General features: G+C 37.6%; 1 protein-coding gene across 2 annotated transcripts in view; it reads right to left on the bottom strand.

Annotated features, from left to right (window-relative positions):
• The window catches only part of NAV2 (neuron navigator 2), a 459,603-nt gene that overhangs the window by 52,310 nt on the left and 382,479 nt on the right, over positions 1-24,814 (bottom strand). For both annotated transcript variants that reach the window (XM_074273796.1, XM_074273797.1), the window contains 3 exons: positions 18,565-18,617; positions 16,957-16,980; positions 16,774-16,848 (listed from right to left, as the gene is read on the bottom strand). In XM_074273796.1, coding sequence (XP_074129897.1) covers positions 16,774-16,848; positions 16,957-16,980; positions 18,565-18,617 — 152 coding nt within the window. The remainder of the gene's footprint in view (positions 1-16,773; positions 16,849-16,956; positions 16,981-18,564; positions 18,618-24,814) is intronic.

Here is a 24,814-nt window from a genome sequence, read left to right as displayed (position 1 = left end):
ATATTGAAATGGAATACAACTGTGCCATTATAAATGACAAAAAGGATCTCTCACAAAAAAATACAAAATGAAGTAAATAGAACTAGAAAAATTTATAAAATAGCAACATCTTAAAGACAAACAATTTTGAAAGGAGTTAGAACTTTACTCAATGCAATAACCAGTCATGGAATGACAATGCAGTATGATTCCTAAATCCAAAAAGAGAGATAGAAAATGTATTCTAGAGTGAAGTATAAACCATGTGGAAGAAGAGAAAATAGATTTTTATCAATTAAAAAATAAATTAAAACAGATTTTAAATGTCAAAAAAGAGGAATATACTATCTTGATTATCCCCAGTTTCGAACACTGTCCTATTTGGGAATTACTTTCAATATATTTTGTCTTTAATTTTCCGTGTTTGAATTAACTCCTCTCCTTCAACCTTCTGTAAAATCCAAGCATCATAAATATAGGGTTTCCTTTAGGCCTACCATAGTATCTGTCACATAGCTGGCTTTTAATAAATGCTTTTTGAATGAATTAATGATTGCCTTCAGGCAATCAAGACACTAGCCTTTATTGACTCACAAATCCACTTTCTCAATTCTATCATCTTTATGAGAGTTGTCTATGTTAATGTGCTTGATGAAAACATGGGGAAGAGAAAGCCAGACCTTTTGTGAACAATATTCTACAGAAGTTTGTAGCGTGTAGTTATGTAATTAGTTGTAAATAAACCATAAGAGCACACTGTGTTTGCTGTTTGTTGATTATAAAACAATTGAGTCAACAGAGCAAAATCTGCTTTCACGGCTCTCTCCTAATAAAATAAGTGTCATTCATATTTAAGATCATATTAGATTTCTATTCAAATAAAAGATCAAAAAATAAAAACAAAATTTTGCTCGGTGATCTTTAAAGTGTCACTATTAAATTAAGTATGTATTGATGGAACTATGGAATGGCCTAGTCATTTTGTAAAGTAATTTGGAACAACGGCCCACAAGTAATAACCTAGGCATACCCCTTAACCTAGCAAAACTGCTATTAGGTCTAAACCTCAAAGAGATCAAAGGGAAGAAGGACCATATGTACAAACATGTTTTATAACAACTCTTTTTATGTTGGCAAGGAATTAGAAAGTGAGGGGATATCCAACAAATGGGGAATGGCTGAACTAATTATAATGCATGTATGTATGTGATGGAATATGATTTTGTTGTAAGAAACAATTAAGGTGATCGTTTCAGAGACCTTGGAAGACTTGTATGAATTGATGCAAAGTGAAGTAAGCACAGTTTGGAAGACACTATTATAACATTGTAAAGACAAACAACTTTCAAAGATAGAAATTCTGATAAAGTGACCAAGAGTAACTCCAAAAGACCTAGAGTAAATTGTGAGATATGTATATGTGCATACCTAGGCACACATTACTTGCCTCCCCTGTTTGAATGTAAACTTCTTGTCAGTAATAATTGTTTTATTTGTTGTATTTTTCCTTTGTATCTAGTAAAGTGCTCAGTACTTACTAGTACTAATAAACATTTCATTGATTTTGCATCTCAATTCTAAGTTCCAAGTGTGAGACTCTAGTTAGAAGAAAGCAACTTATTTCATACTAATCCTAGGGCTGATAATGGACAAATTAAGACATATATTGGCATTTTTAATCACTAGAAAGTGGGTTTGAACTAAAATGGTGATATTAAAACTAGGGTATCATCCATAATTAGAGGTACAAGAAACATTTAAGATCATTTGAAAGAAAAAAAAAACAGAAGAAAATAAAATAAAAACACTGGTATTTCATATTTTCAGGTATATTATCAATAAAGGACAACTTTTTCGAATTTTGACTTTGGGTTGCTGAGCTTAAATCAAAATTTCAATCTTTACAAGTCAGTATAATGAGCAACACTTGCTAGCATCCACTATTAGTACTCACATTAGCAGTCAGTTGAGTAGTCAAGGCTGAAACCTTCTCCTGAGATGCATCTAACTCCCTCCGTAGCTTTCGAATCTAAACATTGCATGTGAGAGGATTAGTTAGGGTCCAGATTCTTAGATCCAGAAGGATATAAAATATTAAAATTGAAAAGAGATATCACATCAAGGAACTGCTGCTTACCTCTGACTGGCATTTTTCTTCTGGCTGTAAGAAAACAAAAGTAGTTAGAGTGGGTGTATATGTAAGGGATAGGAATGAGTCACAATTACCCCCAAAGGCTACTCAAATTTCAAATATTTTCATCTGAAAGTCAATTTCAATTTTGGCTATCAAGACCATATCTTAGGAGTTTTTTAAAATAAGATTACCCTGTGTTACATGCTGAGATCACTGGTTGATGACAGACCCAGAATTAGAATTTGGGTCTCCTCATTTTTGGAATATAATACTGATCTAATAGTCATGCCAGGTCATCATGCTTTCATTAATAGTGATGGCTAAATACCCTTATTTTTGTCTGCCTGCATTTTGGATTTCCTTCATAGGCTAATTGTACATTATTTCAAAGTCCGATTCTTTTTGTACTGCAAAATAATCATTTGGACATGTATACATATATTGTATTTAATTTATACTTTAACATATGTAACATGTATTGGTCAACCTGCCACCTGGAGAGGGGGAAGGGGGGAAAATTAGAATAAAAGGTTTGGCAATTGTCAATGTAAAATTACCCATGCATATATCTAGTAAAAAAAATAGTGATGGCTACCTTGAGCTCATATTAGGATAGAAAAGTAAGGAATTAGATAAGCTGTTCAGGTAACCACACTGTACAAAACTATTTCCCAATCACTATTTCTTTCCATCAACATGAAATCTCTTGCTATTTTCCTATGCATGTAATTATATTCTAATTATGGCTCATTCTCCTGCTACATTAAAAGCTCTAGGGTGTCAGTTCTTGATCTTTTATATGAGAACATATGGACCCTGATAAGAAATTTAAGATAAACAGTTTTGTTGTGTTGACCTTGAAGGGTACTTTTTACCCAGGGTCACTTTTTATTTTGTTTTTTAGACATAAATGGCAAACAGATGCAACATAATATAGTGGATAGAGAGCCAGCTTTGGGGTTGAGGAAACATGGGGAAGTTTTTTAATCTTTATGTCCCACACACCTTTCTAAAATTATTAGTTATACATTGTACACAGCAACAAGAAGATTATGTGATGATCAACTGTGAAGGACTTGGCTCTTTTCAACACTGATGTGATTCAAGGCAATTCCAATAGACTTGTGATAGAAAGTGCCATCTGTATCCAGAGAGAGAACTATGGAGACTGAATGTGGATCACAACATAGTATTTTCATCTTCGTTGCTGTTGTTTGCTTGTTTTCTCATTTTCCCTTTTGATATAATTTTTCTTATACAGCATGATAAATGTGGAGATATGTTTAGAAAAACTGCACGTTTAACCTATATAGAATTACTTGCTGTCTAGGGGAAAGGAGAAGGAGGAAAGGATGGAGAAAAATTCGGAACACAAGGTTTGAGAGGGTGGATGCTGAAAACTATCTTTGCATGCATCTTGAAAAATGAAAAAAAAATTATTATAAAAAAGAGCTACAGAAATTATTAGAGGGAGTCTTTTCTCAGAAGGTTTTCTCAGAACCAATGAAATCCCAGTTCCAGATCAAAAAATAAGCAAACAAAAACCTTCTAAGGTGATTAGAATATATAACTCTAAGCTATCAGAGTAATTCTAATTTAATCAATACTTACTGTGGAATAAATGGATGATGTACTGGAAACCAAGGAGAGGGAAGATCCATGAACTGAAAATAAAAATAAGAAGCCAATTGGATAACCACAGGGTATGTGACCAAAGAGATATATCATTGGCAATAAACAGCAGGAAGCTACAAGCCTGAGGTTGAAAATACAAAACAGCTTTATTCCTTATCCTATTCATATTAATTGGAAAGGGTGAGAAAAACAGAAATAATGAAGGGAATTATTTCTTAGTTTGGAAATAGTTACCATTTTGACATGGGGGAAGGGAACAGATTATAGTGAAAATTAGAAAGATCATATTCAATTCTTCCAAGAAAAATCAAGTAAATGAAAACCCACCTAGAAATACATCCTTTAAAAATGCTGGATCTTTATTCTATTTTTATCAGGTGCCCAAGGAAACAAATAATTCTTTTACAGTGAGCACTGCTTTAGGAATACATTTTCTCACCATCCAAGACACATTCATTTGTTATTTCAATGTGATTTTAAAATGTGCTATTCTTCATGCTCGGGTGTTTTAACTGCTCTTTATTTTAAGAAACCCTAATTACAATTTTTTAGATGAAATCTCTCTAAAGTTTACTTTTCACAAAGAAAGCTCATTCTAGCACACTAAGGAATCTTTGGTTTGACACAATGGCCAGAGAGCTTGGAGAAGATACACCATTGCTGTGGTCTGGCCAGAGCTCTGTGTCTGGCATGGAAAACAGGGTGCTCGGCATTAGCACCCAAAGTTTTCTTACTCACATCACCAACTGTTATCAAAAACACCTGGGAGTACTTGGATGATTTCTGAAATGCAGTGGAAATCATCCATAAGCTAGTGGTTAAGTTAACAATTCTCCCAGGAAGCAAATCTTTTATTTGCTTGAATGCCATTTTTAAGATGTCAGTTAGGACCTTCAGAACAACACTTCTGATAGACATGAAGCAGGAAAACTCCTAATAGGCTACGGCAAAGTTTATTAATGTTATCAGGACAGCTATTCTAGTGTGTTCTGGGGCAAAAGTTATGATCTTCACACTTCTTCCCTTACTCTCGTCCAAGCCATTCCTATCATTCCTCACTCCCTTTCACCTGTGCTCTCGAGAATTAATTCTTTAAAAAATACCTTCCCTCTCTCTTTCATCTCTTATTTTCTCACATTTCCTGGATTTCTTGTTTTTGTAGAAATCTGGCCCTCCCCAGAAGACACTGCATCATTGGCCACCTTCTTCAACATTACTTATGTCTTCTCATGTTCCCTGACACAGGAAAGCAAGAGGAAGACTTGGTCTACACCTTGGTTTTCACTGTCCCTTCCAGACTCTCAGCCACCATCACTCAGCAACTGTTTCTCTTGGAGATTTATTATATCCCTCTATCTGTTCTAGACCCTTGTTGCTGTCATGTGCTATCCCCTAAATCGTTCTCCCCCTTTTCTCAAGAAGTTCAATACCTGACTCAGTCTTTCCAAACTAACCTTTACCTTAATACTTGAAAACACACAACAGATATTTCCTTAAATGTTATATTTTCGGATCGTCAACGTTCTTGGTTCCCATGCCCTACAATTTCACGATGGTTCAGCATTCAGAGAAGTCACATCTTGCATCGTATCATATATAATGGTGTCACACCCATAATTGGACTTAGAAAAATTGGTCCTTAATCAATTTCCTGTCCTTCAATTCTCCTCCCTTCTTCTCTCACTCCTAGACTTGTTCTTCTCTGTTTTTCCTGTTCATCTTCCCTGCCCACTCTTACTTTCTTCTTCCTGGTCTTGATCCTACCTGACCAGTTCAACTGTATATTGTCCCATACTTCTTGATTTCCTTGGACCCTTGTCATGCCTGTTCACATTGTCCCAATATAAGTTCTTTTATCCACGTCTTGTTAGTTCTAGTTGTGTTGGGGTACTCTGTTTTGTTAGAGAGCTCATTTATAGTTCATTCAATTTCTCTGATATAAGGGAGCAGGATGATCTCCTGACCTCCCCTCTGCTGCAAATCTTGGACTGATCTACTCCTCTCAGTGGCTGTTCCATACTTACATCCAAACCTTCAATGCTTTTTTTTAACCTATCATTCTCTCTCCTGCCTCATGTCTGAAACATATTTCCTGCTCATCTTCATGTTTCAGAATTTTTGACTTCCTTTAAGGATCAATCCAAGCCCCATTTCCTCCATGAAGCCTTCCCTTATTCCTTTTCCACCATAGTTGGTAACGCTCTCTCCCGCCTCAATTTTCCTTATACAATCTAATTAGTATAAATTATATTTCTTGAGAAGTGATTGTCTGGTTTTTGCCTTTCTATCTTGAGTGCATCACTCTGGGCATTGCACAAACTAGGTACATAATAAATATTAGTCAAACTTATTAAAGTGAATAAATATCTATATAGGATGGCCATTCAGCAGAGATATTGTAGAGAGGGTCTGCATATCAATTGGAGATCCCTTTCAGCTCAAAGGTTCTAAGTTCTATGAAACAAAGGCCCTTTTCTCTAGATGTTATGGATTATTGACAAAGAATAATAACCTAAGGTAAAATTATAAATAAGTTATTAGGCAACCTTTGGGCAACCTTCCTCTCTTGTAGTAAACCCATTCTTTGGGACCTAGAACCCTCAAACTGTACAAAGGCTGACCTCTTCCCCAACATGGATCCTTAATTCAACCCTAACCTTCCCAGAAGTCACCTTAGTAGGGACTTTCACTGCTGGAAGCCAAAAAAGGGGCAAATGGTCAGTCTTTCAGGTACTGAGGCAAACCAGGGCGAGAAATATTTCTGAGCAGGAGGGCCCTTAAAACAAATATACCAGCTCTGACAGCGCCACAACAAAATATGCAAAGAACTGCCATGGGATTTTTGGATTACTCAAGGACTGAGTTTCTTCTTCCAAATTGCTAACATTTTCTCATTAAATGTTTAACTTGCTGCTGCCTTGGGGACATTTTCTATGAATGCTTCATGCTACTGGGCACCAGAACAGACCATATGGCGAACAGGGCTCTCACCAATGTCATTATAATATTTCTCTGTATTTAAGTCTTTTTGATTTGTAAACAGCAACAATATGGCTGCAGGCCAAAACAGCCAGATACCTTGACTGCAAAAGCTGAAAAATAAAAGTCAATTAAGTCTGTGCAGAAGTGTTAGAATTTACCCTTTTTCAGACAGAGGGTCAGTTAACCTATTATATAATATAATTATATCAGAATCACAAAAATGCCTTTAATCTCACACACACACACACACACACACACACACACACAGATTTTTAAAAGATAATACAGCTTCCCTTTGATGTCAGGTGATAGCTATTAGGAAATCTAGTAACTGTACTGTTTTTGATACTTCAATATTTTTCACACGTCCCTTTCTCTCTAGTCTTATATCTCTTCCCCATCCGGCATCTCCTCCCCAGCAGTCCCATTCTTCTCTTCTCTCCTCTGGACTACTCCAATAACTCCTTAATTGGTCCTTTGGCCTCCAGTCTTTTTCTTCTCCAATCCATAACAAACACAGACTACCTTAATGATACAGCTGAATTCTAAAGGGCAGGTTTGACCAGGTCACTGCTCTGCTCCAAAGTTCAGTGACTCCCTCTATGCCTTTAGGATAAAATATACATAGCCATGGCTGACCCTTACATTCTTTTCAATCTGGCTCCAGCCTATCTTTCTAGGATGATTTCATATTATTCCACCTCAAACAATCCAGGTTCCAACCACATTGTCTCACTTGCTGTTTCATGTATAGGATGCTCCCTCTCCTAGCCAAACATTTTTCCTTCCTCACCATCTTGAAATTTATATTTTAGCCAACACCTCGTTCAAGAGGTTTTATTTGACTGCTCCCAACACTATGCAGAAAGTTTGGATATATCCTTTACTCACTTAACTGGGAGCATGTTGTCAGTACGAGGGTTCTTAACTAATGTTCATGAAATTGTTTAAAAAAAATGTTTTGATGAATGTATATCAGTATAATTTGAAATCTTATGGATTTTATTCTAATCATTTAGAAACATTACACTCAGAAGAGGTACATAGACCACCCCAGACTAGCAAAAGGATCTGCATAACAAAAAACAAAAATAAACAAACAAAAAAAAAAACCTTCAAAAATCTGTAATATAGAATGTAAGCTCCCTGAGGGCAGGGACTGAGTTTTTAATTTTATCTTTGTATTCTCAGCACCTAGGACAGCTCAAGGTACAATAAAACACCTAGTAAATGCATATTGATTGACTAATATGTCTTATTTTCTACTTATAAGTTTTCATGATCTTCAGTGCATTTTTGAGCAGGCTTCCAAAGCTCCATGTTGATAGAACAGGGTAGGAAGGAGATTCAAGCCACTGATGCAATTAGCATGCAAGCACAAGCTAGAAGAATCATTTACTCCAGTGTGGTTAGAATCATTAGTCGAATGAAATAATTGGGTATATTCCAGTCAATGAAGCAAGAAAATGTTTCTGGCTTGATACATGGGAAGTTGTAATCTTCAACGTCCCAACTCCTTCATCAGGTCTAGGACATCACCACATACCTAGGAGATGAGTATTGCATCTTTGGCCTTTTGGTCAAGACTTAGGATTGTGTCTTCCTCTCTGAACCTTTATCCTGCCAGTATAGGGAGACTGCCTTGATAATATAACCAGTAAATCCCATTCCAAGCTCCTCTGATAGAGGAGCACAGTGAGGAAGGCTCTTTTGTAGCAAATGCTGACAAGAGCTTGGAGTTACTATGCATGATTAGTGAATTGGGTGCTGGACTCTGAAGTCATAAAAACTGGTTCAAAACCAACTTTAAACATTTACTAGCTATGTCATCATGGGCAAATCACTTAACACTTCTGTTTGCCTCAGTTTCTCAATTGTGAAATGGGGATAATAATAATAGCCCCAATCTCCCAGGGTTGTTTTGAGGATATTTTGAGATAATATTTGTAAAGTATTTTGCACATAGTATGAATACACACAGTACAAAGTGCTAGTATATTAATACACAAGAGATACAATATAAACGTAAGGTTTTAGGTTTTAGTCCTAATGATTGGTAACCAAAATCTGAATTAAGGAAAAAGAACCCACATCTACTTTAAACATCCACTTGGTGTCCCACAAATACCTCCACAAATGATCTTTTTAAAAGACTGAATAAAATATTAAAAGAAATTTAATGTACTTTGGGTAATTTTAAAGTACTATTCTTGGACCACGCCCGTGTGTCAAATCAGAATGCTAATTAAATCGAATAAAAGCCTACAGATGTGTGCCAATATCAATAACTAAGTTTTGAGTTTGCGTTTCTAATTTCCCTGAAGTTTCTGTTTCTAATTACTACCTATGACATATCAAAGAGAGTTAATATAATTTATGTATTTTATCAAAGTACAGCACGTGATTTGTTAAAATTTATCTGTTTACCGCAGTGGTAGAGGTTAGGTTGGTAAATGGATTATAGTTTCTAGGAAAAGAAGAAAAGACAGACTAATTCTTCCCATATTGGAATCGAACCACATTCAATAGGAGAAGCCCCGCTTTGTCTTAATAAACTAATATCTCCCACTGGATGAAATAAAATCCATCTGTACCCACAGATCCCAAGAGATTTAAATGTTACATGTTCACAGAGCACCAACTCTCAAGACCTTTCTGTCTATACTTCTGTTTTAACTCTGTGTGAACGATTAACGTTTATAATAGTCTAGACGTTGCTTGTAGCAGAGTTAGCAAGCGCTTTTAATCAATGTCATTTTGACATCTAAGATATTCCACAGTTGTGCCCGCTTAAGGCAGCTTGATTCCAGATTGGATAAGTAAAAATTATCTGATGATAAGGTAATGAAGTTGGGTCTCTATGAGCCAGATCTTGCTTGTTTAGACAAGTTTCCGTCATGAATATGGTTCACTCAGCAATACGTGACAACAATGGATTAAAAGGATAGCGCATGAACTCCACAGCCAGATCTACGAGCTAGTCATTTCAATGACTTAAAAAGTATGAAAATTAAGCACACTGCTGAAACATTTATTTAAAAAATCCAAGCAAAATGTCAACTGCTTAGTCCCTCAACTTACAGCATACAAAAGTTGAAAAATTGCCACTCTCAAAAGATATACAATCCTTTGCAAAAGGGAAAAAAAAAGATATATATAATCAAATTTCTTGCTCTTAAAAGTAACAAATCACTCTCAGCAATTTCACATCCACCTTTCCATAGCCTTCTTTGTCCCAGAGGCTCCCATATATGGATTTCCAGACTCTTGCCTACTTGCTATATGCAAATGAATTCATTGGTTAGGGAAATTAAAAATAAAGGGCAATAATTCCTTGTGATTAAACTCTTTAAATCATCTGTTAAGAACATCTGGAAATAGCTAATGTTTTATCTTTAATCTGAGACTATCATGAAATGGTCTTTATTTTTTTTTTTTTTTAAATATCCAGGAGGTGTTAGGCCAAGAGGGTCCATAACACAAAAAAGGTAAGAACCTTTGATCTATAGGAGGCAAGCCAATTGTGTCAACCTATGGGACAAAGGAGAAGGGGAAAAAGTAGATTCTTTATCTGATTTTTCCCTCGTTTGATGGTAAATTAGGTGCTAAGGTTCAACACGGACCAGAATGTTGTGTTGTTTCAGACACAGGCAGGGTCCAGTGCTGAACACTGCACTCCAGGAAAGCCTAGGAATCTTGGAGTCAGCGTTGTGGAATCTATTACAAGAGCTCCAGAACCTTATCCTAATCTTCCAAGGTTTCTCCCAGTTCTGCAGCGATTGTCCTTTCTTTGTACATTCCCCCCTTTTAATCTGGGGAAATAATCAGTAACTTTAGGTTGACTCAGCCCTGGGAAGAATAAGGTCACTGGGCTAGGGAGATGATCTCCAAATCTATGTCTCAGGGAGTTCGGTTTTAAGTTCCTTCTGTTGCCGATTCCTCTGACGAGATTCCTAGTTCTAGATTCTGGGCTCTTGCCTCGTCCAAACTTTCACCTTATGTCCCAGTAGCCCCAGGCCTTGGGCCATATGTCTACTTCCTATCTGGCTCATACCCCAGCTCCCCTGGCACAAAGGCTCTGCTTTGTTCTCAGCAGCTCTCTAAAAAGACTGGAGCCCTGACCTGTGCCCCTACTTCCTGTTGCCAAACCTTTCTGACACTGACCACTTGAACAATCAGTCACCTGGTGAGCACCATTGGCTTATCGGACGCTGTTGTAACTGTGAATCTCTCTGCCCGTATATCAGAGCCTCCCTGGCCTATGGTAGTGCTTGATCACTGCTTAGGGATTGACTGATTAATTGATGCCCTCTTTTCCTAACAGCCTAAATACTGCCTGAGCCCTTCTCCACTCACCTCCTCTATCAGGGCAGGTCTACTCAATTTTAGAGTTTGAAAATTTGGCCCACATATATGTCACCGACTTCTAAGATTTTTTTAAGACCAGTGTTGCCAAAAGGGATCGCCAGTTAAGGAAGAGAGATGGATAATGAAAAACAACACAAAACAAAATTCAGACTAGATTAGACTCAATGCCCGACACTGTCTTCAGTGACAAATAGCACTAATCCCTGCACTCACAGATTGATTGTTATTATTACATGAACTCAAGAAACAAAGCCTCCATTGCCTACCTTCTTCAAAGCCGTCTCGGAAGGAGCCTGAGCGGCTCATGGTCCTACTCTTCTCATCCAAGGACATGGAGCTATTCCGGAAGCGGGTGTCAGTATATGGATCATAAGGTCCGTCTGCATTGGAGAGGCTATGGGTCCTCAACATGGTTGGGTTGGACAAGCTCATCTGGGTGGCGGTGGTGGGACTCGCTAAAATAAAAGAAGCATAAATGCCCAATAGAAAATTCACATCTCCCTTCACTACTGATCTGTCGACAAAAGGTAGACTGTTTGCTAATCAGTAACTACCTATTTATTTCTAGCCAGTTTTTCACCCTACACTTCTGCTTTGCTTCCTAAAAGGTAACTTGCATGAGAAAAAAAAGAAAAGAAAGGAAGGAAGGTCAGTCTCAGAGCAAGGTTCTGGGCCTCTGCTTTCTAATTAACAAGTTTGGACATGCCAGGGTCTCCATCCAGGTATGTGCTAATGAATTACCATTTCAACCAGTTCTCTTTAAAGCCTAAAGCCTAAAATAATTAAATCCAATCTCTCTCAACAACAACAACGGGGGGGGGGGGGGGGGGGGGGTGGGGGGGGGGGGGGGGGGGGGGGGGGGGGGGGGGGTGGGGGGGGGGGGGGGGGGGGGGGGGGGGGGGGGGTGGGGGGGGGGGGGGGGGGGGGGGGTGGGGGGTGGGGGGGGGGGGGGGGGGGGGGGGGGGGGGGGGGGGGGGGGGGGGGGGGGGGGGGGGGGGGGGGGGGGGGGGGGGGGGGGGGGGGGGGGGGGGGGGGGATGGGTGGGGGGGGGGGGGGGGGGGGGGGGGGGGGGGGGGGGGGGGGGGGGGGGGGGGGGGGGGGGGGGGGGGGGGGGGGGGGGGGGGGGGGGGGGGGGGGGGGGGGGGGGGGGGGGGGGGGGGGGGGGGGGGGGGGGGGGGGGGGGGGGGGGGGGGGGGGGGGGGGGGGGGGGGGGGGGGGGGGGGGGGGGGGGGGGGGGGGGGGGGGGGTGGGGGGGGGGGGGGGGGGGGTGGGGGGGGGGGGGGGGGGGTGGGGGGTGGGGGGGGGGGGGGGGGGGGTGGGGGGGGGGGGGGGGGGGGGGGGGGGGGGGGGGGGGGGGGGGGGGGGGGGGGGGGGGGGGGGGGGGGGGGGGGGGGGGGGGGGGGGGGGGGGGGCGGGGGGGGGGGGGGGGGGGGGGGGGGGGGGGGGGGGGGGGGGGGGGGGGGGGGGGGGGGTGGGGGGGGGGGGGGCACAGTCGCAATTTTCTTTATTCTACATTGGGATAATCATATCTAGGTTATAGGTTTATTATGAGGGTAAATTTAAATAACACATGTAAAGCTTATAGAGATAGTAATTGATTGTTATAAGCTCATACCATTTCCAGCCAGGTAACCTAATATGATTTTCCCAATGTTCTCAGGCATGATTACAGATTTCAACTTTAATTAAAGAGAAGAAGGAATTACAAACAGAATAGATGAATCTGAAATAAGGCATAAGTTTTTAAAGAAATGATTTGAAAACATAAGAGCCTTGGGTTTATAGTTTTCAAAGGTTGAGGTGGGTTCTGAGAGATTAAATTTTGCATATTTAAACAGCCCTTATGTGCCAGAAGCAGGATCTCAACACAGGGTTTGCAGCCTCTGAGGCCAGCCTTTTACCCACTAGGCCAAAGTGCATCATACATATACACATATCTATACATTAATATACACATGTACTAGAAATTATTTCCACAAAGCACAATAATTGATTCATTATGAAAGCAATCATAATCTGAATAAAGTAATAGAATGACCTAAAATGTTTACCACCACATACAAGACAGACCTGAAGAGAGACACATTAAATATATCCTTATTGTAAAATATATTGACTGCTTTGCAGCCTAACATGACATACATTTGTATAATTAACAGTTTGATTTATCACATGAGATATTAAATAATATCATTAAAAGGAAATATGCAGATTTTAAAAAAGCTTCCTAGAGACATTAAATGATTTTCTAGATTCTTATAATTACCATGGGTGAGTATGTGGGACGTAGACTCTGTTCTTCCTGGCTCCCAGACCAGCTCACTATCCATTGCCATTATATTCTCAGAATAAGAATAGAAATAAGACCTTATCCCTGGGCCCTTTCTGTTTGAATTCCACAGAAGAAGATGAAGACAAAATAAGTTATAACCATATGCTCTAAAGCACATGGATAAAAGTTCCATCTCTGAATAATCAGAAACAAGACATAATAAAAAAAATTAAAGAGATCAAAGAGCTATAGTGTACTTCAGAGTTCTGTGCCTATGTACCATGAATACTCTTCCAAGAAGAGAGCTGAAAGGTCAAACATTGTTTGGGAGCTTATATCACAAAAACAAAGTTAACTAAATAACTTGTTAGACAGGAATTAACCATTAGCTGATGTGGGAGCTGTTTCAGAAATAGTTGTCTCTAATCAGACCATCAGCTAGTTGGAGCAAAGATCAAAATCAATTCTAAATTAGAAGATGAAAAAACACTGCATTCAATTATAATAACTCCAACATGTCTTTTTAAAAAAAAAACAAAAAACAAAAAACAAACTGCTGGCTCTAAAAGATGGGAAATGGATAAACTGAAGACACTGACTCTGATTATCATTTTCCTTAAAGAAAAAAATAAATGGACAACTCTTGCCAAATGAAGAGACCAAGAGAGTCAGAAACCACATTAACTAGGACATACATAATCTCCTTGCCAAATAGAGACATCAGAGCCAAGGCTACATTAAATTAAAATGAAAGATCATTTGTAAATTGTTATGGAAGAAGATGAGTAGATGGTGAGCTATATTTCTGCCCAAAAGAGCAATTGTCAAAGAGGATAATGAGCCTGTATAATGCTTGACGTGATAATAGTTGAGCCACATATTCACCACACTATTTATAGGTGAAATTGAAAAGACCACAAAAAGGTGCAAAATAGAAGAGATTAAATACTACAGAAGCCTTGCCTGAATACTGATAACAGTTAAACCACTTCCTTTATACACCACTTCCTCAATATCTTACACAAAGCAGTAAAAATGGCACAAATTAAACTGAGAAGAATGGTTGACCTGTCCAAATACATACATAAGGAATAAATGTCATAGGTGACAAAATTTTAAAAGCACTTAGGTATTGGTGCCTTTTGCTCCAACTATTATATATATATTATATATATATATATATTACATATATATATTATATATATATATTATATATATGGGCAATTTGTAACTGTGCCCCAAAGTTACCAAGCTGTGCATATCTTTTCAATCAATACTATTACTAGGCTTGTACCCTAAAGAAATCAAAGTAAAAAGTATCCATATATAAAAATATTTACAGCAACTCTTTTTATTACAGACAAGACCTGGACATTAAAAAAATACTTGTCAATTGGGGACTAACTAATCATATATATATATATATATATATATATATATATATATATATATATATATATATATATATATATATTGAAATGGAATACAACTGTGCCATTATAAATGACAAAAAGGATCTCTCACAAAAAAATACAAAATGAAGTAAATAGAACTAGAAAAATTTATAAAATAGCAACATCTTAAAGACAAACAATTTTGAAAGGAGTTAGAACTTTACTCAATGCAATAACCAGTCATGGAATGACAATGCAGTATGATTCCTAAATCCAAAAAGAGAGATAGAAAATGTATTCTAGAGTGAAGTATAAACCATGTGGAAGAAGAGAAAATAGATTTTTATCAATTAAAAAATAAATTAAAACAGATTTTAAATGTCAAAAAAGAGGAATATACTATCTTGATTATCCCCAGTTTCGAACACTGTCCTATTTGGGAATTACTTTCAATATATTTTGTCTTTAATTTTCCGTGTTTGAATTAACTCCTCTCCTTCAACCTTCTGTAAAATCCAAGCATCATAAATATAGGGTTTCCTTTAGGCCTACCATAGTATCTGTCACATAGCTGGCTTTTAATAAATGCTTTTTGAATGAATTAATGATTGCCTTCAGGCAATCAAGACACTAGCCTTTATTGACTCACAAATCCACTTTCTCAATTCTATCATCTTTATGAGAGTTGTCTATGTTAATGTGCTTGATGAAAACATGGGGAAGAGAAAGCCAGACCTTTTGTGAACAATATTCTACAGAAGTTTGTAGCGTGTAGTTATGTAATTAGTTGTAAATAAACCATAAGAGCACACTGTGTTTGCTGTTTGTTGATTATAAAACAATTGAGTCAACAGAGCAAAATCTGCTTTCACGGCTCTCTCCTAATAAAATAAGTGTCATTCATATTTAAGATCATATTAGATTTCTATTCAAATAAAAGATCAAAAAATAAAAACAAAATTTTGCTCGGTGATCTTTAAAGTGTCACTATTAAATTAAGTATGTATTGATGGAACTATGGAATGGCCTAGTCATTTTGTAAAGTAATTTGGAACAACGGCCCACAAGTAATAACCTAGGCATACCCCTTAACCTAGCAAAACTGCTATTAGGTCTAAACCTCAAAGAGATCAAAGGGAAGAAGGACCATATGTACAAACATGTTTTATAACAACTCTTTTTATGTTGGCAAGGAATTAGAAAGTGAGGGGATATCCAACAAATGGGGAATGGCTGAACTAATTATAATGCATGTATGTATGTGATGGAATATGATTTTGTTGTAAGAAACAATTAAGGTGATCGTTTCAGAGACCTTGGAAGACTTGTATGAATTGATGCAAAGTGAAGTAAGCACAGTTTGGAAGACACTATTATAACATTGTAAAGACAAACAACTTTCAAAGATAGAAATTCTGATAAAGTGACCAAGAGTAACTCCAAAAGACCTAGAGTAAATTGTGAGATATGTATATGTGCATACCTAGGCACACATTACTTGCCTCCCCTGTTTGAATGTAAACTTCTTGTCAGTAATAATTGTTTTATTTGTTGTATTTTTCCTTTGTATCTAGTAAAGTGCTCAGTACTTACTAGTACTAATAAACATTTCATTGATTTTGCATCTCAATTCTAAGTTCCAAGTGTGAGACTCTAGTTAGAAGAAAGCAACTTATTTCATACTAATCCTAGGGCTGATAATGGACAAATTAAGACATATATTGGCATTTTTAATCACTAGAAAGTGGGTTTGAACTAAAATGGTGATATTAAAACTAGGGTATCATCCATAATTAGAGGTACAAGAAACATTTAAGATCATTTGAAAGAAAAAAAAAACAGAAGAAAATAAAATAAAAACACTGGTATTTCATATTTTCAGGTATATTATCAATAAAGGACAACTTTTTCGAATTTTGACTTTGGGTTGCTGAGCTTAAATCAAAATTTCAATCTTTACAAGTCAGTATAATGAGCAACACTTGCTAGCATCCACTATTAGTACTCACATTAGCAGTCAGTTGAGTAGTCAAGGCTGAAACCTTCTCCTGAGATGCATCTAACTCCCTCCGTAGCTTTCGAATCTAAACATTGCATGTGAGAGGATTAGTTAGGGTCCAGATTCTTAGATCCAGAAGGATATAAAATATTAAAATTGAAAAGAGATATCACATCAAGGAACTGCTGCTTACCTCTGACTGGCATTTTTCTTCTGGCTGTAAGAAAACAAAAGTAGTTAGAGTGGGTGTATATGTAAGGGATAGGAATGAGTCACAATTACCCCCAAAGGCTACTCAAATTTCAAATATTTTCATCTGAAAGTCAATTTCAATTTTGGCTATCAAGACCATATCTTAGGAGTTTTTTAAAATAAGATTACCCTGTGTTACATGCTGAGATCACTGGTTGATGACAGACCCAGAATTAGAATTTGGGTCTCCTCATTTTTGGAATATAATACTGATCTAATAGTCATGCCAGGTCATCATGCTTTCATTAATAGTGATGGCTAAATACCCTTATTTTTGTCTGCCTGCATTTTGGATTTCCTTCATAGGCTAATTGTACATTATTTCAAAGTCCGATTCTTTTTGTACTGCAAAATAATCATTTGGACATGTATACATATATTGTATTTAATTTATACTTTAACATATGTAACATGTATTGGTCAACCTGCCACCTGGAGAGGGGGAAGGGGGGAAAATTAGAATAAAAGGTTTGGCAATTGTCAATGTAAAATTACCCATGCATATATCTAGTAAAAAAAATAGTGATGGCTACCTTGAGCTCATATTAGGATAGAAAAGTAAGGAATTAGATAAGCTGTTCAGGTAACCACACTGTACAAAACTATTTCCCAATCACTATTTCTTTCCATCAACATGAAATCTCTTGCTATTTTCCTATGCATGTAATTATATTCTAATTATGGCTCATTCTCCTGCTACATTAAAAGCTCTAGGGTGTCAGTTCTTGATCTTTTATATGAGAACATATGGACCCTGATAAGAAATTTAAGATAAACAGTTTTGTTGTGTTGACCTTGAAGGGTACTTTTTACCCAGGGTCACTTTTTATTTTGTTTTTTAGACATAAATGGCAAACAGATGCAACATAATATAGTGGATAGAGAGCCAGCTTTGGGGTTGAGGAAACATGGGGAAGTTTTTTAATCTTTATGTCCCACACACCTTTCTAAAATTATTAGTTATACATTGTACACAGCAACAAGAAGATTATGTGATGATCAACTGTGAAGGACTTGGCTCTTTTCAACACTGATGTGATTCAAGGCAATTCCAATAGACTTGTGATAGAAAGTGCCATCTGTATCCAGAGAGAGAACTATGGAGACTGAATGTGGATCACAACATAGTATTTTCATCTTCGTTGCTGTTGTTTGCTTGTTTTCTCATTTTCCCTTTTGATATAATTTTTCTTATACAGCATGATAAATGTGGAGATATGTTTAGAAAAACTGCACGTTTAACCTATATAGAATTACTTGCTGTCTAGGGGAAAGGAGAAGGAGGAAAGGATGGAGAAAAATTCGGAACACAAGGTTTGAGAGGGTGGATGCTGAAAACTATCTTTGCATGCATCTTGAAAAATGAAAAAAAAATTATTATAAAAAAGAGCTACAGAAATTATTAGAGGGAGTCTTTTCTCAGAAGGTTTTCTCAGAACCAATGAAATCCCAGTTCCAGATCAAAAAATAAGCAAACAAAAACCTTCTAAGGTGATTAGAATATATAACTCTAAGCTATCAGAGTAATTCTAATTTAATCAATACTTACTGTGGAATAAATGGATGATGTACTGGAAACCAAGGAGAGGGAAGATCCATGAACTGAAAATAAAAATAAGAAGCCAATTGGATAACCACAGGGTATGTGACCAAAGAGATATATCATTGGCAATAAACAGCAGGAAGCTACAAGCCTGAGGTTGAAAATACAAAACAGCTTTATTCCTTATCCTATTCATATTAATTGGAAAGGGTGAGAAAAACAGAAATAATGAAGGGAATTATTTCTTAGTTTGGAAATAGTTACCATTTTGACATGGGGGAAGGGAACAGATTATAGTGAAAATTAGAAAGATCATATTCAATTCTTCCAAGAAAAATCAAGTAAATGAAAACCCACCTAGAAATACATCCTTTAAAAATGCTGGATCTTTATTCTATTTTTATCAGGTGCCCAAGGAAACAAATAATTCTTTTACAGTGAGCACTGCTTTAGGAATACATTTTCTCACCATCCAAGACACATTCATTTGTTATTTCAATGTGATTTTAAAATGTGCTATTCTTCATGCTCGGGTGTTTTAACTGCTCTTTATTTTAAGAAACCCTAATTACAATTTTTTAGATGAAATCTCTCTAAAGTTTACTTTTCACAAAGAAAGCTCATTCTAGCACACTAAGGAATCTTTGGTTTGACACAATGGCCAGAGAGCTTGGAGAAGATACACCATTGCTGTGGTCTGGCCAGAGCTCTGTGTCTGGCATGGAAAACAGGGTGCTCGGCATTAGCACCCAAAGTTTTCTTACTCACATCACCAACTGTTATCAAAAACACCTGGGAGTACTTGGATGATTTCTGAAATGCAGTGGAAATCATCCATAAGCTAGTGGTTAAGTTAACAATTCTCCCAGGAAGCAAATCTTTTATTTGCTTGAATGCCATTTTTAAGATGTCAGTTAGGACCTTCAGAACAACACTTCTGATAGACATGAAGCAGGAAAACTCCTAATAGGCTACGGCAAAGTTTATTAATGTTATCAGGACAGCTATTCTAGTGTGTTCTGGGGCAAAAGTTATGATCTTCACACTTCTTCCCTTACTCTCGTCCAAGCCATTCCTATCATTCCTCACTCCCTTTCACCTGTGCTCTCGAGAATTAATTCTTTAAAAAATACCTTCCCTCTCTCTTTCATCTCTTATTTTCTCACATTTCCTGGATTTCTTGTTTTTGTAGAAATCTGGCCCTCCCCAGAAGACACTGCATCATTGGCCACCTTCTTCAACATTACTTATGTCTTCTCATGTTCCCTGACACAGGAAAGCAAGAGGAAGACTTGGTCTACACCTTGGTTTTCACTGTCCCTTCCAGACTCTCAGCCACCATCACTCAGCAACTGTTTCTCTTGGAGATTTATTATATCCCTCTATCTGTTCTAGACCCTTGTTGCTGTCATGTGCTATCCCCTAAATCGTTCTCCCCCTTTTCTCAAGAAGTTCAATACCTGACTCAGTCTTTCCAAACTAACCTTTACCTTAATACTTGAAAACACACAACAGATATTTCCTTAAATGTTATATTTTCGGATCGTCAACGTTCTTGGTTCCCATGCCCTACAATTTCACGATGGTTCAGCATTCAGAGAAGTCACATCTTGCATCGTATCATATATAATGGTGTCACACCCATAATTGGACTTAGAAAAATTGGTCCTTAATCAATTTCCTGTCCTTCAATTCTCCTCCCTTCTTCTCTCACTCCTAGACTTGTTCTTCTCTGTTTTTCCTGTTCATCTTCCCTGCCCACTCTTACTTTCTTCTTCCTGGTCTTGATCCTACCTGACCAGTTCAACTGTATATTGTCCCATACTTCTTGATTTCCTTGGACCCTTGTCATGCCTGTTCACATTGTCCCAATATAAGTTCTTTTATCCACGTCTTGTTAGTTCTAGTTGTGTTGGGGTACTCTGTTTTGTTAGAGAGCTCATTTATAGTTCATTCAATTTCTCTGATATAAGGGAGCAGGATGATCTCCTGACCTCCCCTCTGCTGCAAATCTTGGACTGATCTACTCCTCTCAGTGGCTGTTCCATACTTACATCCAAACCTTCAATGCTTTTTTTTAACCTATCATTCTCTCTCCTGCCTCATGTCTGAAACATATTTCCTGCTCATCTTCATGTTTCAGAATTTTTGACTTCCTTTAAGGATCAATCCAAGCCCCATTTCCTCCATGAAGCCTTCCCTTATTCCTTTTCCACCATAGTTGGTAACGCTCTCTCCCGCCTCAATTTTCCTTATACAATCTAATTAGTATAAATTATATTTCTTGAGAAGTGATTGTCTGGTTTTTGCCTTTCTATCTTGAGTGCATCACTCTGGGCATTGCACAAACTAGGTACATAATAAATATTAGTCAAACTTATTAAAGTGAATAAATATCTATATAGGATGGCCATTCAGCAGAGATATTGTAGAGAGGGTCTGCATATCAATTGGAGATCCCTTTCAGCTCAAAGGTTCTAAGTTCTATGAAACAAAGGCCCTTTTCTCTAGATGTTATGGATTATTGACAAAGAATAATAACCTAAGGTAAAATTATAAATAAGTTATTAGGCAACCTTTGGGCAACCTTCCTCTCTTGTAGTAAACCCATTCTTTGGGACCTAGAACCCTCAAACTGTACAAAGGCTGACCTCTTCCCCAACATGGATCCTTAATTCAACCCTAACCTTCCCAGAAGTCACCTTAGTAGGGACTTTCACTGCTGGAAGCCAAAAAAGGGGCAAATGGTCAGTCTTTCAGGTACTGAGGCAAACCAGGGCGAGAAATATTTCTGAGCAGGAGGGCCCTTAAAACAAATATACCAGCTCTGACAGCGCCACAACAAAATATGCAAAGAACTGCCATGGGATTTTTGGATTACTCAAGGACTGAGTTTCTTCTTCCAAATTGCTAACATTTTCTCATTAAATGTTTAACTTGCTGCTGCCTTGGGGACATTTTCTATGAATGCTTCATGCTACTGGGCACCAGAACAGACCATATGGCGAACAGGGCTCTCACCAATGTCATTATAATATTTCTCTGTATTTAAGTCTTTTTGATTTGTAAACAGCAACAATATGGCTGCAGGCCAAAACAGCCAGATACCTTGACTGCAAAAGCTGAAAAATAAAAGTCAATTAAGTCTGTGCAGAAGTGTTAGAATTTACCCTTTTTCAGACAGAGGGTCAGTTAACCTATTATATAATATAATTATATCAGAATCACAAAAATGCCTTTAATCTCACACACACACACACACACACACACACACACACAGATTTTTAAAAGATAATACAGCTTCCCTTTGATGTCAGGTGATAGCTATTAGGAAATCTAGTAACTGTACTGTTTTTGATACTTCAATATTTTTCACACGTCCCTTTCTCTCTAGTCTTATATCTCTTCCCCATCCGGCATCTCCTCCCCAGCAGTCCCATTCTTCTCTTCTCTCCTCTGGACTACTCCAATAACTCCTTAATTGGTCCTTTGGCCTCCAGTCTTTTTCTTCTCCAATCCATAACAAACACAGACTACCTTAATGATACAGCTGAATTCTAAAGGGCAGGTTTGACCAGGTCACTGCTCTGCTCCAAAGTTCAGTGACTCCCTCTATGCCTTTAGGATAAAATATACATAGCCATGGCTGACCCTTACATTCTTTTCAATCTGGCTCCAGCCTATCTTTCTAGGATGATTTCATATTATTCCACCTCAAACAATCCAGGTTCCAACCACATTGTCTCACTTGCTGTTTCATGTATAGGATGCTCCCTCTCCTAGCCAAACATTTTTCCTTCCTCACCATCTTGAAATTTATATTTTAGCCAACACCTCGTTCAAGAGGTTTTATTTGACTGCTCCCAACACTATGCAGAAAGTTTGGATATATCCTTTACTCACTTAACTGGGAGCATGTTGTCAGTACGAGGGTTCTTAACTAATGTTCATGAAATTGTTTAAAAAAAATGTTTTGATGAATGTATATCAGTATAATTTGAAATCTTATGGATTTTATTCTAATCATTTAGAAACATTACACTCAGAAGAGGTACATAGACCACCCCAGACTAGCAAAAGGATCTGCATAACAAAAAACAAAAATAAACAAACAAAAAAAAAAACCTTCAAAAATCTGTAATATAGAATGTAAGCTCCCTGAGGGCAGGGACTGAGTTTTTAATTTTATCTTTGTATTCTCAGCACCTAGGACAGCTCAAGGTACAATAAAACACCTAGTAAATGCATATTGATTGACTAATATGTCTTATTTTCTACTTATAAGTTTTCATGATCTTCAGTGCATTTTTGAGCAGGCTTCCAAAGCTCCATGTTGATAGAACAGGGTAGGAAGGAGATTCAAGCCACTGATGCAATTAGCATGCAAGCACAAGCTAGAAGAATCATTTACTCCAGTGTGGTTAGAATCATTAGTCGAATGAAATAATTGGGTATATTCCAGTCAATGAAGCAAGAAAATGTTTCTGGCTTGATACATGGGAAGTTGTAATCTTCAACGTCCCAACTCCTTCATCAGGTCTAGGACATCACCACATACCTAGGAGATGAGTATTGCATCTTTGGCCTTTTGGTCAAGACTTAGGATTGTGTCTTCCTCTCTGAACCTTTATCCTGCCAGTATAGGGAGACTGCCTTGATAATATAACCAGTAAATCCCATTCCAAGCTCCTCTGATAGAGGAGCACAGTGAGGAAGGCTCTTTTGTAGCAAATGCTGACAAGAGCTTGGAGTTACTATGCATGATTAGTGAATTGGGTGCTGGACTCTGAAGTCATAAAAACTGGTTCAAAACCAACTTTAAACATTTACTAGCTATGTCATCATGGGCAAATCACTTAACACTTCTGTTTGCCTCAGTTTCTCAATTGTGAAATGGGGATAATAATAATAGCCCCAATCTCCCAGGGTTGTTTTGAGGATATTTTGAGATAATATTTGTAAAGTATTTTGCACATAGTATGAATACACACAGTACAAAGTGCTAGTATATTAATACACAAGAGATACAATATAAACGTAAGGTTTTAGGTTTTAGTCCTAATGATTGGTAACCAAAATCTGAATTAAGGAAAAAGAACCCACATCTACTTTAAACATCCACTTGGTGTCCCACAAATACCTCCACAAATGATCTTTTTAAAAGACTGAATAAAATATTAAAAGAAATTTAATGTACTTTGGGTAATTTTAAAGTACTATTCTTGGACCACGCCCGTGTGTCAAATCAGAATGCTAATTAAATCGAATAAAAGCCTACAGATGTGTGCCAATATCAATAACTAAGTTTTGAGTTTGCGTTTCTAATTTCCCTGAAGTTTCTGTTTCTAATTACTACCTATGACATATCAAAGAGAGTTAATATAATTTATGTATTTTATCAAAGTACAGCACGTGATTTGTTAAAATTTATCTGTTTACCGCAGTGGTAGAGGTTAGGTTGGTAAATGGATTATAGTTTCTAGGAAAAGAAGAAAAGACAGACTAATTCTTCCCATATTGGAATCGAACCACATTCAATAGGAGAAGCCCCGCTTTGTCTTAATAAACTAATATCTCCCACTGGATGAAATAAAATCCATCTGTACCCACAGATCCCAAGAGATTTAAATGTTACATGTTCACAGAGCACCAACTCTCAAGACCTTTCTGTCTATACTTCTGTTTTAACTCTGTGTGAACGATTAACGTTTATAATAGTCTAGACGTTGCTTGTAGCAGAGTTAGCAAGCGCTTTTAATCAATGTCATTTTGACATCTAAGATATTCCACAGTTGTGCCCGCTTAAGGCAGCTTGATTCCAGATTGGATAAGTAAAAATTATCTGATGATAAGGTAATGAAGTTGGGTCTCTATGAGCCAGATCTTGCTTGTTTAGACAAGTTTCCGTCATGAATATGGTTCACTCAGCAATACGTGACAACAATGGATTAAAAGGATAGCGCATGAACTCCACAGCCAGATCTACGAGCTAGTCATTTCAATGACTTAAAAAGTATGAAAATTAAGCACACTGCTGAAACATTTATTTAAAAAATCCAAGCAAAATGTCAACTGCTTAGTCCCTCAACTTACAGCATACAAAAGTTGAAAAATTGCCACTCTCAAAAGATATACAATCCTTTGCAAAAGGGAAAAAAAAAGATATATATAATCAAATTTCTTGCTCTTAAAAGTAACAAATCACTCTCAGCAATTTCACATCCACCTTTCCATAGCCTTCTTTGTCCCAGAGGCT

The sequence above is a fragment of the Sminthopsis crassicaudata genome, chromosome 6, assembly GCF_048593235.1.
Source record: "Sminthopsis crassicaudata isolate SCR6 chromosome 6, ASM4859323v1, whole genome shotgun sequence".
Classification (NCBI taxonomy): Eukaryota; Metazoa; Chordata; class Mammalia; order Dasyuromorphia; family Dasyuridae; genus Sminthopsis; species Sminthopsis crassicaudata.
This window is presented reverse-complemented; position numbering and strand designations above follow the sequence as displayed.